The 14,044-nt window shown below is 39.4% G+C and overlaps 1 protein-coding gene across 1 annotated transcript in view; it reads left to right on the top strand.

Moving 5' to 3' along the window:
* CRB1 (crumbs cell polarity complex component 1) overlaps positions 1-14,044 on the top strand; it is a 170,450-nt gene that overhangs the window by 107,878 nt on the left and 48,528 nt on the right. The window contains exons 6-8 of the mRNA XM_065554408.1: positions 3,713-4,666; positions 8,792-9,342; positions 9,719-9,884. Coding sequence (XP_065410480.1) covers positions 3,713-4,666; positions 8,792-9,342; positions 9,719-9,884 — 1,671 coding nt within the window. The remainder of the gene's footprint in view (positions 1-3,712; positions 4,667-8,791; positions 9,343-9,718; positions 9,885-14,044) is intronic.

Raw genomic sequence — 14,044 nt, 5'->3', positions numbered from 1 at the left:
GGTAATTGGGGTTTTTTTGTTGTTGTTGTTGCTAAACTGTGTCTTGGCTCAGACCTCTCAGTATTTTCTGGCAGTTCGACTGTACTGAACATAGAGTTTCTGGCCTGAATACCAACTTGCTACTTGCATAATATTTAGAATGCATTAAGAAATTGAGATGGGAGAGGATGGTAAACAGATTTCTAAACAAAGACGCAAACAAATGTTTAATTCGGATAGTAGCTTTAATTTTAATTATTTAATGGAGTGAAAAATTAATGGACAATTAGCAGAATTAAATTTGAATAATTGCTTTTGTCATTCAATTTCTGTGGCAATTTGCTACTAATTTTGAAACAGCTTAATTTAAGATTTGAAAAATTTGGTGAGTAAACAGTTGTAATATCTTAATAGCACATTAAAAAATGCAAAGAAATTATCTGTTTTTTCAAGTACAAGATCAAATGGACACATTTCATCCAATTTTTAAAATAAAATGCATCATCTCAGATGGGGAAAAATTAACATGGTATATGAAGAGAAACATTTTTAAAGTATTCCTGATTTCAAATTGTATTATGAAATAAATTGTGTACAAAAGAAGGCTGGATAATTTTACTTTCAAAAGAATGTACAATGTATTTAGCTGAGCAGATGCTTATAACTACCAAAACAATTAGCACTGAAGTGACAATTACTATTCCTTCTTACCCTCTCCTGCCGCTAATTTTTGGTCTGTCTCGTGGCCTACCCGTATGCAAACTATTTTTTACATGACGACTTATACACCAAACTGAAATTGGTGAACCACATAGGCAGTTCTATAAATATTGACTAATCCTTTTATCCTGAGTGACAGTGGTCCTTGCTTGCACAGCCAATTGGCAAATAACAAGCAATATCAGACAGTGCTTGTAAGGAGGTTTAATTATTCTTGAGAACTAAACAGGGATTTAATCTTTGGCTTTTCAGTGGGGCTTGCGTGTATGTTTTGTGTTGATCTTAATACAAACTAGAATAGATACAGTTTGTTGTTATTTTTGAAATCTCATTTAATACTGCTTAAACAGAGATTCACATTCAGACATTGAAATTCTTATGAAATAGTGTTTCCTAAAATTGATCCTAACATGCAGGTTCTTTACATTCCAGGGTTTACTTTCTGTAGACAAAGGAACACTGTGGTGTGGTTTTGTTCTTTGTCATACTTCACCATTAGTAAATGTTCTACTTAATTTACGAAGTGGAAATGTACATGATTTACCAAAAAAAGTGGAGAATCAGCCCTTTTTTGTGATACCTGTATGAACGGCAGGAAGGATAAACTGGGAGGATAGGCTCAATGATATATATGCAGGGCTCAGATAGGTGAAATGGGGATACATAAGTACCTAGACAGACCATATGTTGTGCCATCCACTTTGCCAATTCACTCTATGAAAGGTGTAGTATGAAGCTCTGATCCATACATTGCTAAATGAATTCTGACGACTCTGAGGGTATACAGCTCTTGGCATACTTAAGCACCCAGCTGATCCTACTGCTTCAATATTGCATACATTTTTAGCCCTGACACAAAAACCCAGTGACACCCAAATGACTACAACAGCAGTGCACGATTGAGTTGTACATACTTGTGGACACTTCATTCTCTATGTTAAAGGCAGAAAAAGTAGGCGACATCAGGAAGATGATGTATTAAAACATCGGCTGAAGCATAACAGCTCAGTGGAACTTCACTTTTCATATATTCAAATGACTTCTAGTATAGCAAAAAGCAGGACAAGACTACAGCATATAGATTACTGTAAACTGGGTGAGGCAGATATTGTTCTGGCCCCCAGTCAATGAAGGTTTAGAAAGTGAACTTGACTTTAAGAAAGTCAGTCCCAATTATTCATATTTCTGTCAGGTGTCACTACACATTAATGTACAAATAGACATCTCATGATGGAATATATATAAGGTAGCTGGGAAACAGAGAGACTACAGCAGTAATAGCCCATTGCCAAAACATAAGAGATAGTATTGGCTACATTTGATGATCTGAACTTTCATCTGGAAACTTCACACCATAATTTGAGAATGATAAATGACAAGGGTCATTGCTAAGACAGAGGGCTAGTTATGACAATGATTGAGTAAAGTGGACAGACACTGAATTAGTATGGCTGCTATTCCAAGCTAATCAAAATAGTTTAACTCGTTCCTATAATTTCGCTTGAAGGACATGTGTGTTTTGCAGTAGTAGGTCAGTCTCTTTATAGGTTTGCATGCAAAGACAGGTACAATATATGATAACAAGTTATCCTCGATGAAGGGAATAGCGTCTTCTTATATGCTGTTAACTACACTACAGAATTCTTACACAGTTTCTGGAGAGCCAGCCAACCCATCTAAGCCAATTTAATTTCAGTGGGAGATATTTTGGTTCAAACATTATTTTGGTAAATTACTTCATAATGATCATGCTTTGTAATTATATTTCAACCAAAGAGCTCAAGACATTTCCTTTCCTTCTCTGGAATAAAAACTGGGGAGGGAAATGGAATCTCTGTGTTAAAACCCATGTGAGTTTTCAACCAAAAATCCCACTGGGATCTTCTGCAGGCCTCTATGGATTTCCCCTCTCCATTGAATATGTACTGGTCACTCTTGAATGGTGTGGTTCCTGGCTGCTCTGTATGAGAAGGGAAACTGGGGGATCTAGGCCCCATTTATTAAGTTTCAGATCTCTGTGAGATATGTGTTACTAGCATCAGAGTGAATCTGTTGAAGGAAGAGAAAAGTCGCTCCCGAAACATGGTGAAGTGTGCATTGAATATCAGAACTTCAAATATGTATGTATGTTCAAAGAGCCATCTGTTTGCAAGACTAACTGGTCACCCTGGAGAAAGCTGAATCTATAAAGGGAGGAATGGGGACATGATTATGGGAAAACTTTTTTTCTATTTAAGGTGCATATATGGCCCCCATCACTGTAGTATCTCAGCACTTCACAATCGTTAATGTATTTATACACTCAACACCCCTGTGAGGCTGGGCAGTGCTACCATTCCGTACCTTACAGATAAGGAACTGAGGCACAGAGAGACTAAGCGGCTTGCCCGGGGTCACACAGGATGTTTATTGAAGAGCTGGACTTAAACCAGGTTTCCCGCAGCCCAGGGTAGCGCTCTAACCACTGGACCATTCTTCCCCTCAACTGAATGAATGTAAATGAGAAAGAAGAACCTGCAGTCTCTGATCTATGTATTATTTTATTATTCATACATATTAACGAACAGTTCTTGGCTTTCAACATGGGATTTAAAAAAAAAAAAAGTATTTTTCCAAAAGAATTGCCACGTTCACACCCACTCTGCCATGGAAAGCAATTTGTTTGATCACGTCTTCATCTTGATTTCATTACACTGCCATTCAAGACAAATTTGTAGCTTGCTCTTTTCTTCATCAATTATTTGCCACTAGGGTATATGTACAGAGCTTAGCACAAGGCCCTGACCCTGATTGGCACCACTATGCACTATTGCAATACAAAATAATAACAGCATCTATTCTAATTGCTGTCAATCTCTGGGGACCAACCATCCCTTGATAAACAGATCCCCCCTGTAATTAGAGTTCATTTTATTAAATATCTAAAACAGTTTGAGAAAAACTGGCCTGCACTTATCCAATCAAATCATTCTTTTTTTTTTTTTTTTTTTTTTTTTTTTTTTTTTTTTTTTAGGTATTCACTGTGAAGAAGACATCAATGAATGTTACATGAACCCTTGCCAAAACGGTGGCACCTGTGAGAATTTTCCTGGAAATTACACTTGTCATTGCCCATCTGGAGAGAAGGAGGGGATTTCTTATGGTGGCAGGAACTGTACGGAGGTCCTCCTTGGCTGCAATGACCATCAATGCCAAAACAGTGGTTTATGTATCCCTCATTTAAAAAATGGCCACCATGGATCCAGCTGCATCTGCCCACCTGGGTATACTGGAACACACTGTGAAACAATAACCACCTTTTCTTTTGAGGGAAATGGTTTCCTTTGGGTGAACAGTGACATGACCTCTGTAAAGGGATCTTTCTATAACATAAACCTGAGGTTTCAGACTGTGCAACCTACAGCTTTTATATTTCACCGAGGGGAGAAAGATACATTTGTCAAGTTGGAGTTACTGAATGGCTACTTACACTTATTCATGCAAGTCAATAACCAGCCACAGGTTCTTTTGCATATTTCACATAATGTCAGTGATGGAGAATGGCATTCCGTGGAGGTAACCTTAGCAAGAGCTGTTACCCTTAATTTACTTGACAGCTCTTGTATAGAATCATGTGTCAATAAATCTACTGCTGCAATAGATAGTGATCAACTGATGCTTGCATTTCAGAGCACATTTTTGGGTGGTTTACCAGTGGGAAACATGAGCAGTTACTCTCCACCTAACATCTATAATATGCATTCTGCACCTTCATTTGTAGGCTGTCTTCAGGACATTGAAATAGACTTGAACATTATTACCCCTGAGAACATATCAAGTGAAACATCTTTAAATGTCAAATCAGGCTGTACGAAACAGGACAGGTGTGAAAACCACCCTTGTCAAAATAGGGGACGCTGCATCAACTTGTGGTTGAGTTATCAATGTGACTGCTACAGGCCTTACACAGGGCCAAACTGTTCAACAGGTAAGATAAGGCTTTTGGCATTAGTGTATTAAACGCCAGCTCAAAGCATAATCACAAATAACAAATCTGTTTATAGCAGTGATGAAACACTATGACCCTTAAGACCTCCGCTGCTTACTGTCAATTGATGAGAAAACACAAGAGATTAGTAGTAGCACTTGTTCATTATTTTCTAGTTCTCGCTATAGGAAGCCTAAATTTCAATCAGGCAGAAAAGTGAAGGTAAATTGATGGGTTCTGCTCATCCAATTCTTCATTTTTTTTTTTTTTACTTTTAATATGCCATTAAACTTTGGGAAACTCTGGTTTGCTGTAGGTTTAGCACCCAGTGACCTAAAGGCTATGTCTACACTATAAACTAGGGGTGTGATTCCCCTGCTCATGTACACATACTTGCACTAGCTCTCATCCAGCTAGAGTGAATATAAATAGCAGGGTAGTCACGGTAACCCTGGTATCAACAGTGGAGGCACAGCTGAGCCAGGCTGACTACAAACCTCCCTGAAACTGGGCTGGCTAGCTTGATGACAGCTCCTGTGAGTACATCCACGACCGGGGAAATGACACCACTAGCTTGTAATATAGACATAGCCTTAGGAACTTAAGTTCTATTTTTAAAACTAACTTAGGTGCTTTACCCCCAGTCTCAATATCTGTATGTAAAGCAGTGCTCATGTTTTTGAGGGTAAATGAAGAATGAATAAAACATTGAACAGATGAAAAAATTAGATATTTAAAAAAAAAATCATATCTGAGCTTTCACCAGCAGATTAAGCCTGACAGTCAGTAGCATCATTTTGCCAACCAGCCTAGGGAGAATGGACGCTTGAGGATTGGCAATTGGATCTTTGGTTAGCTGGTTGAAGTCCAGCCCCGGGTAACAGTTACCAATAGCTGTTACCATCTGAGAGCTGCCTGGTTGCCTGCGTGAAATGAGTCAATTTCCCACTGGACATGTGCCCATGTCTCAAAAACCATTTAACTGGCATCCTTAGGGGCAGAGTCAGCAGAGAGGCCAAAACCTGAATGGGCCTGGAAATTGAATTATCCTCACTTTAGGTCACGTTAGGGTTGCCAGCCCTCCAGGATTGTCCTGGAGTCTCCAGGAATTAAAGATTAATCTTTAATTAAAGATTATGTCATGTGATGAAATCTCCAGGAATGCATCCAATCAAAGTTGGTAACTCTACTCCATGTGTTCCACCAAGTATGAGCTGAGACAAACTGGAAGGACGATATGAAGTCCCTGCATCGCTGTCTGCTATGCTCTACCTGCTATGTGGATAAACGGAGTGCGTCATTCTCCAGGGTTATAAATATAGCACCTTTCAGGAACACTTTGAACTGGACCCTCCCCTCCTTTCTCAGCAAAAGCCTATTGAGCTCAAACTGGGAGTTTTGCCTGAGGAAGGTGTGCGGGATTTGGCCCTCTATTCACACACAAATGCCCCCCACCCCCTGTTACAAATCACTAACTTTCTACTAACACATGTTAATTTGGGGATGAAGAAAAGAGAGTTTATTTTAAACCAGGCAGTCTGGAAAAAATGAAGAGCATCAGCAGTGCCCTGGCTAGATTCAAAGGGCCAGATCCTCTGCTGGTGCAAGTTGTCATAACTGCATTGAAAGCAATGAAGCTACACAGATTTATCCCAGCTGAGGATCTGGTCCCATGGGGTTATTGGATGTATTTAACCAGAAAGCTGCATCTTGAAATCCCTTTCAAAATGTTTAAATATTACAGCATATGAAATGATATATTTAATAGTTATCAGTACCTTTTTTTTTTAAATGTAAAATGATAAAGCCTGAGAGGTAATTCTAACAGACTGCTTTGAACTCCAGCTGTAATTTATCCAAAGGTTTGAAAAGCAACTTTGGAGTATAGGACAACATCTGGTAAATATGTTTGCCTCTTTATATGAAGTGAAATGAAAACCATTCAGGGCCAAGAGAGGCTTATTCTTGCATTAGAACTGTTGAGAATGATTAAAAAGTATTTGGTATTTTTTTCTGCTGACCGCAATATTCCTTGCAAATCATACCACCATGCCACTTTGATACATGGATTTTAGATATATGCAGTACTTAAAACACTATGGCAGTGGGGAGGAGGGGACTTGTGGCTAGGGATAACATAAGAAATGTTGGTGTCCTTTTGAAGAAAAGTTGCTGCCAAGGATTTAATTGACATGAGGCAATATTTTCACTACATATACAAAATAACAAACAGATGTTGACTTATTTTGATCAGCATCCAGATGTAGTGACACAAGAAGTTAATATTGACCAAGGTGATGCTAACTGTCCCATCAAACCCAAGATCAGATTCAATATTAATATTTTTTTGTGGCAAAGTAATAGAAAATTTCAAGTACAATATTACCTTTTTCTAAGACTCACCCTTTCTTCTAATGTTGCAAGGCTCCTGTACTCCAGCTCCTAACTCCATTAGAAATGCTCGCTTTTTTCACATGAAAAATGCTTAGTTCTCAAGGACTGCCTTCTAGAGAGGGTGCATTCTACAAAGCTCTCATGCCTCAAAACACCCATTCCAGCAAAAGGGAAGATTTATTTCTACATGTCATGGTTTTAACAAGCAGATAAAGAAAGAAACGTAGATAATCTCTTTCATAAAATTAAAATATTTCATACGTAGTTATTTATGAAATTGTCTATTCAGGAACAAGTCAGGGATTTATTCCCCTTACTAAATAATATTACTGTGGCACATACTAACACCATGGTTGTTAAAGGACTGTTAGGGTTTCCACAATCAATCACCTATTTTCATGGGTTTTATAACCAAGTCATAAAAAAAAGTAGTGCTGCAGGCAGAAACTTGACATATGAGGTCCCAGTCCAGGAGTTTTACTGCACAAAAGAGGACTCTGACTGTTTAGTTACAGGAGTGATTTCTTTGTTTAAACCACGTTGACACTTTTTATGCATTTGACATACTAAAAAAAATAGCTCTTGAAAGTGTTTAGGCAGAAAGACTATAATATGGAGAACAAGATTTTGAAACTTAAAATGTAAAACGAGTAGAAATACTGGTTCAAAAAGCTGATGCATCAAAATAAGTAGTTTTCATTACAATGGTTTGGGAGACAGTTTTGGTTTGTAATTAAAAATCTTTGCTTCATTATGGAAAATAGAGACAGACAGAGAGAGAGAGAGGAGTTCTGGTTTAATCATCTTAACTGATAAAAACAAAATTTTAAAAACGTGTCTTGAATTCTAGATCCTTTGCCTACCCTGGTGGCACAGCAGTGTCACGTGTTGGCAGAGACTGATCATATATAGAAATGACAGTTTGGGAGCAAGATTCACTGATGGATCTAGGCTGATGCAGATCAGCATAGGTGTAATCTGCCAAGGGAATAGAGGGCTATCACAGCTCCAGAGTGGATGGTGATGTGTAGAAACTGAATAGAAAATAAGAGCATGTGCTAAATCAGCATATGCTCTTATCAGCCTCTTTGTTTGGAGACCTAGTCCTGATTTAACATTGTCCATGTTCTTTGATGGGAATGTTTAGAGAGTATATGTAGGGGAAACACTTCCTGTCCTCTCTGAGGATAAATCCCTAATGGTACATAGGGGTCCACTTGGAATGGGAAGGTGTAAGTTACACTTCCCTATGCCAGCAGTAGTGCATATGGTCTTGGGGTGAAGTCCTACCCCCGCTGAAGTCAATCGCAAAACTTCCATTAACTTCAATGGGGCCAGGATTGTACCCTGGGACTTTAGGGGATGGTAACAGCTAGGTTGGGCTCAAAATACACCCTTCTCATGACCAATACAAATAACTGTGCTGCAGTCTTCCCTGAGAAACCATTTGGATACACATCCTCACAAGATGTACAGAGGCTGCAAAAGGAAAAGAATGTGGTGTAATAATATACCCTACAGCACCAAAATAAAGCCTAACCCTGCCCCCATTGAAGCCAATGAGAATTTTGCCATTGAAGCCACTCAGACCAGAATCAAATCCTTATTTTGTCCTTAAACACTTGCAGGTGCCTCTTTTTATCAGTGGTAGATGTTTGACCATTGTGCTACCTCCATTAGTCAATTAGTCTTAAACTATTTTATTTTCTCTCTTTCTCCCCTCATTTCAAGAGTACATGCCAGGCCGATTTGGACGTGAGGACTCCTCGGGGTATGCTGCTTTTTTTGTTGATGGTAGTCAGAACGAAAACATGACTATATCAATGTTTGTCCGAACACGGAAGTCTTCTGGCTTGTTACTAGCTGTGAGGAACAGTACATCTCTGTATATAAGGATCTGGTTGGAAGATGGGAAACTAGTCATGTTAGCCTCAAATTCCACCAAATTGTTCAGCACATGGACTGTGAGTGATGGAAATTTTTACTTAATATCATTAAAAATAGAGCCAAATAAGGCTGAATTGTTCCAGTCATCTCAACAGCTAGGCTACATTTCTACCCCAATACTAACAGTCCAAAGTAGGGATATTATCTATATTGGAGGACTCCCAGACAAACAAGAAACTGATATAAATGGTGGGTATTTTAAAGGCTGTATCCAAGATTTAAGACTGAATAACCAACAACTGGAATTCTTCCCCACTACTACATCACTGTATCCTGTCATCAACCGAACACTGATAAGCGTGACCCAGGGTTGTACTGGTGACAATCTTTGCAAGGTAAGGATGCCATTTCTTAAAGCATGTTTCCATGTTTAGAGCCAGGACTCCTCTTTTCACCCATTAGTGTTCCCATGCAATATGTGACAGTAATGACATCTTAATTAAACATATAAACATGCTGGTGAGAGCAGATTTTGCTAAATAGTGCTGAAAATTGTGGGCATCAGCAGCAAAATATACGAGGGTTCTGAAAGGTGAGGTAAGGATAACCATTTACCAAACTTGCTATCCATGCATGGAACCTGTAAGGTTTTATAGTTTTCAATCCAAAGTAAACACAATTCTGTTCTCTGCCAAGCAATCCTGCCTTCCCTTGTGTGTGAATCCACTGCCACTTGCTAACACTTTGATTGTCTCTACTCTTTCCGTTTAGTCCAACCCTTGCCACAATGGTGGCATTTGCTATTCTATCTGGGACGACTTCACTTGCACATGCCCCCCAAACACAGCAGGGAAAGCATGCGAGGAAGTTAAGTGGTGTGAACTCAGCCCTTGTCCTCATGAAGCACAGTGCCAGCTGGTACGCCAAGGATTTGAATGTAGGTACATTTCTATCATTCCTATGACCTTTGGGGAACTGAAACAACTTCAGATAATGTTGATTTTCATGAACTTTTCCATTAAATCAAGCATTCCAATTCTCATACGGCCCAGATGAATTTTGTTTGTTAATAATGATAATAATAATAATAAATAATAGAATCTTGATCACTGCTATTAGAAGTATTATGAATGGAATAATGGGATAGTAAAATTCAAGTTTAAGCCGTCACCTGTCCCTGATCACAAATTAAGATCCATTTAATCTTGGGCCTCTTTTTTTAAATTACCCTCCCATTTTGAAAGCAATGGAGTGAGGATTCCAATGATATTGCCTGCAGGGGCTTTACTCTTCAGTTAATCAATGCATCTACTTGGCATGTTTATAAAATAGACCACTTTGTTCCATCACTGCAGGGAGATAAGAGGATTAATCTTAAAATGTTCTCCCTCCTCCGGAAAGACATGCCAGATGACAGACTCCTGCACACTGCTTTATTCCATTTTCTTAAAGTGAAGCATCTTTAAAAGCTATCTTAAGCATCCTAACACCAGCAATGTATTTGAAAGATAGTCATTTCAACTGGTATCTTAATAAAGAGCATGAGAGTTCCAAGAAGCTTGTACATTTGAAAATTAATGACCACTACTTATCATAAGAACATTAACCAATGTGTTGGATATCACTTTCTATTTCCCCTCTCTTGAAATCGAGTGGAATTTAAAAAACATGCTATGATTTTGTTATGGTATTTTCCAAAAGCATCCTTTTTTCCCAAAAAATACTTCCATGATGCTGTGAAGCAGGATTAATGTACACAAAGTGCAATGGAAGCAGTTAGAATAGCTGACTCCTAGGAACAGAAGAGTTGGTCAGCAAAAGGTTTCTAGCATACAGGAAATGGAGCAACCTGCAAATAGATCCATATGATGCAGGTTGTTGTTGAGCCAGGAAAAAGGGGTCAGTTAGAGTGAGTATTAAAACACATTTATATTTTAAAATACATAGTTATATTTATAACCTAAATCAACATATTACACATTCTCTTTGATGATAACATTCAAATAGGTGATATCTTATCAACTATTTTAGCTGATTATAGTGGAGTATAAACATACTGATGGGAAGTAATTGCACTGTTTCCTTTTGCTAAGATCAAGGCAATCTACATCTTTAGCAGTCTTTAACATTAGATCTCAGTGCTCTTTTGTGTGGCAATGGCAGGGGGTTGCCATAATGGACGTTCATAAACTCCTGGGAGACAGATATGTTATGTATCTTTAATTATCTCTTTGTTTCCATGCATTAGTATCCAAACTTCTATGTAGACAGACATAATAATATGCCCCTAAACTCACAGACAATAGAACTGAATTGGTTTGTTGTTATTGTTTATTATTAGTACTGAAGTGTGTAACGAGGGCCTCCACTCACCGCTAGGGTGGCGCTTCCTTCTGGCCACTCTGGGGATTAGTTCGCAAGGTCAACGCCCCTCCTAGCGGTTGCACGCCATCATTCCATCTCTCTCTCTGGTCTGCAGAACTCTCTCTTCCTCCAGGAACTGCAGTATCTACTTCGTGACTCGGCCCTTTGGCTGGGTCACTCAGCATTCCAATCTTCCGGGGTATAGTCCTTCAAGTCTCTGTCACTCCCACTGGGACCCACACAGTCTTCCAATTCACTGTCCACCAGTGCCACTTCCCCAGTGGCTGGTAGGGGAACCCTGGCCTGTCCTCTACTCCAGGTTCCAGCCCAGGGACCCTACAACATGCAGCCAAGGTCTGTTCAGTCCCCAACTTTGCTGCTTCCTCCCTGGGCTGCTTCTTACTCTGGCGCTATCCTCCCCCCCCCTTTGGGGTTTGCCAGCCTCTCTACTCTCTCCTCCCAGTGAACAACTGTGAGCTACTTGTATCTATAGCCCCCAAACACACCTCCCTTCTGCCAGGGAGTGACTGCAGACTACCTCCCCACAACTGCCTTCCTGCTGTCAGCTCCCTGGCTTTATAGAAGCCCTGCCTGTTCCTGAACAGGTGAACTTCCCCTAACTAGGGCTTTCCACTCAGCCTTCAGCCTAATAAGTTAATAGGTCCATCTGGCCTCCATTAACCCCTTCAGGGCAAGTGTGGGTTGGACACCTAGATGCCCCAATTAGCAACTGGGGTCCAGCTGTGATAGGTGCTATACACATATATAATAATTTCAGATCCTGCCCCCAAAAGCTTGCAATGTAGGTCTATGATGAGACACAATGGGTAGGTACAATAAGCAAATGTGGGGGGCACAAGGTAAGAGAAAGACAATTATGATCAGTGTCACAAAGAGGAGTAACAGCACACCAGTCACCTAGTCATTGCCAAGTGCTTAATAATGTCCACACAAGAGTGTTTTAAGTTTTTGATTAAAAAAACCTTAGTTGGTTCTCTGAGAACAGAAGTAAATTTTGACAATACATACATTACAAACACTGATGTTTCCTAGATGCCATAAATTATGCTGGGGAAACTGTTTCTATTCACTTTCCCATTTTATGAGGCACAAGAGTTGGTATGCCAAGAGACATAGTGGCACAGCCATTGCCTTAGCATTTAGAGTACACAGTCATAAGGCAATCTGATCATTCACAGTGCTTAGTGTCCATATCTCCATTCCCAAACTATTTCAAATAAACTGATTTTCTAGTATTTATTGTAAAGTAAAGGGCAGATTCTGCTCTTGTGAGGTTTCCCATTAGTAATCCCTTATTGGTAATCCCAAGGGTTATTGCGATCAAAATTTGCCGAGATTGGGAAAGAATGCCCTCAGATATCCTAGTAATCTGCTTTATCCGACCACCACAGCTCTCACAAACCCTAACACCAATACAGATTTGAACTGAAGCATGATTAGGAGACATTTCTTTCTCTCTCCCCTCCCCCTATATAATAGGACATATCCTGAAAAAGCCGGGAATGCACATTTAAACTCTGACTAGTTTTGTCTATTGAAATGGACAAAATGCCAATGAAAAATGTCAAATATATGTGTAAAGAGATCAGATTATCAGGCCCTAAAAATGGACATATTTCTGTTCACTAAACTTGGCTCACAGCCCTGCGCAGTTAGGGCTATATTCCCCTCCAAGTTCCATCAGTGCAGCATCACTGAAGTCAGTGGAAATATGCCACTGTGTAACTGAGGGAACGTCAACATCATGGGCCTGAATCTCCTTACATTAGTTTTACACTGGTTGTAACTCCACTGACTTTAGTGGAATTATTCCTGATTTGTGACAGTGAATCCGGATCAAAAGTTGTTGCTTTATATAATCATAATCATGCTAAATTGGTAAAAAACCCTAAAGATACTATTTCACAAGGGAGAGAAATGGAAGTGGGAGGGTTTCTATTTTTTCTGCAGTTCTGGAGCTAATGGGGGTTTACAAAGATTGTAAATTCAGGCAACTACTGTATCATCAACACATAAACTAATTATTAGACATTTTTTGTAATTCCTACCATTGGCTAATATACCTATTTACCATCTTGGAAAAAACAGCACATAAATTAACACCAGCCACTATAGTTCTATTCAGCCTGAATTTGACAAAATTTTACAAAGTTATTTCCCCAGCTCAACAGCTGGTGTAAATCATCCTAGCTCCATCGATTTCAGTAGAATTATGCTGATTTTCACCAGCTGAGGATTGGGCCTTTGTTATTGTTTATTTGTTAAGTGTGGCACAAGACAAAGAAATCGGCCTTGATTCTGATCTCACATACATTCGTTTTACACTAGCGTATCTCTTCTGCCTTCCATGGAGTTTCTCCTGATTTGCACAGCCATACATGAGATCAGAATCAGGGTCACAGTTCCCAAAGAGCTTGCAGCCTAAGAGACAGTGAGAGTTTAGACACAAACACTTAGGATGCCCCAGAGGTTTACAACATTTAGGGCTAGATCCTCAGCTGATGAAAATCAGCGTAGCTCACTGATTTCAGTGGAGACAGGGATTGGCATCAGACTCTTATTTTTTAAAATGAGAGGCCAAGAGGTGTAATATTGACACTGGTTAGAATTTGCATGCTTCATGGAAAGAAGTGGAAAGATTTAAATTACAAGAGGCAGGCAGCCTGGCACAGTGGAGTAGGGAAAATGTTGCACGGGTATCAATCTAAAACT

The sequence above is a fragment of the Chrysemys picta genome, chromosome 8, assembly GCF_011386835.1.
Source record: "Chrysemys picta bellii isolate R12L10 chromosome 8, ASM1138683v2, whole genome shotgun sequence".
Classification (NCBI taxonomy): Eukaryota; Metazoa; Chordata; order Testudines; family Emydidae; genus Chrysemys; species Chrysemys picta.
This window is presented reverse-complemented; position numbering and strand designations above follow the sequence as displayed.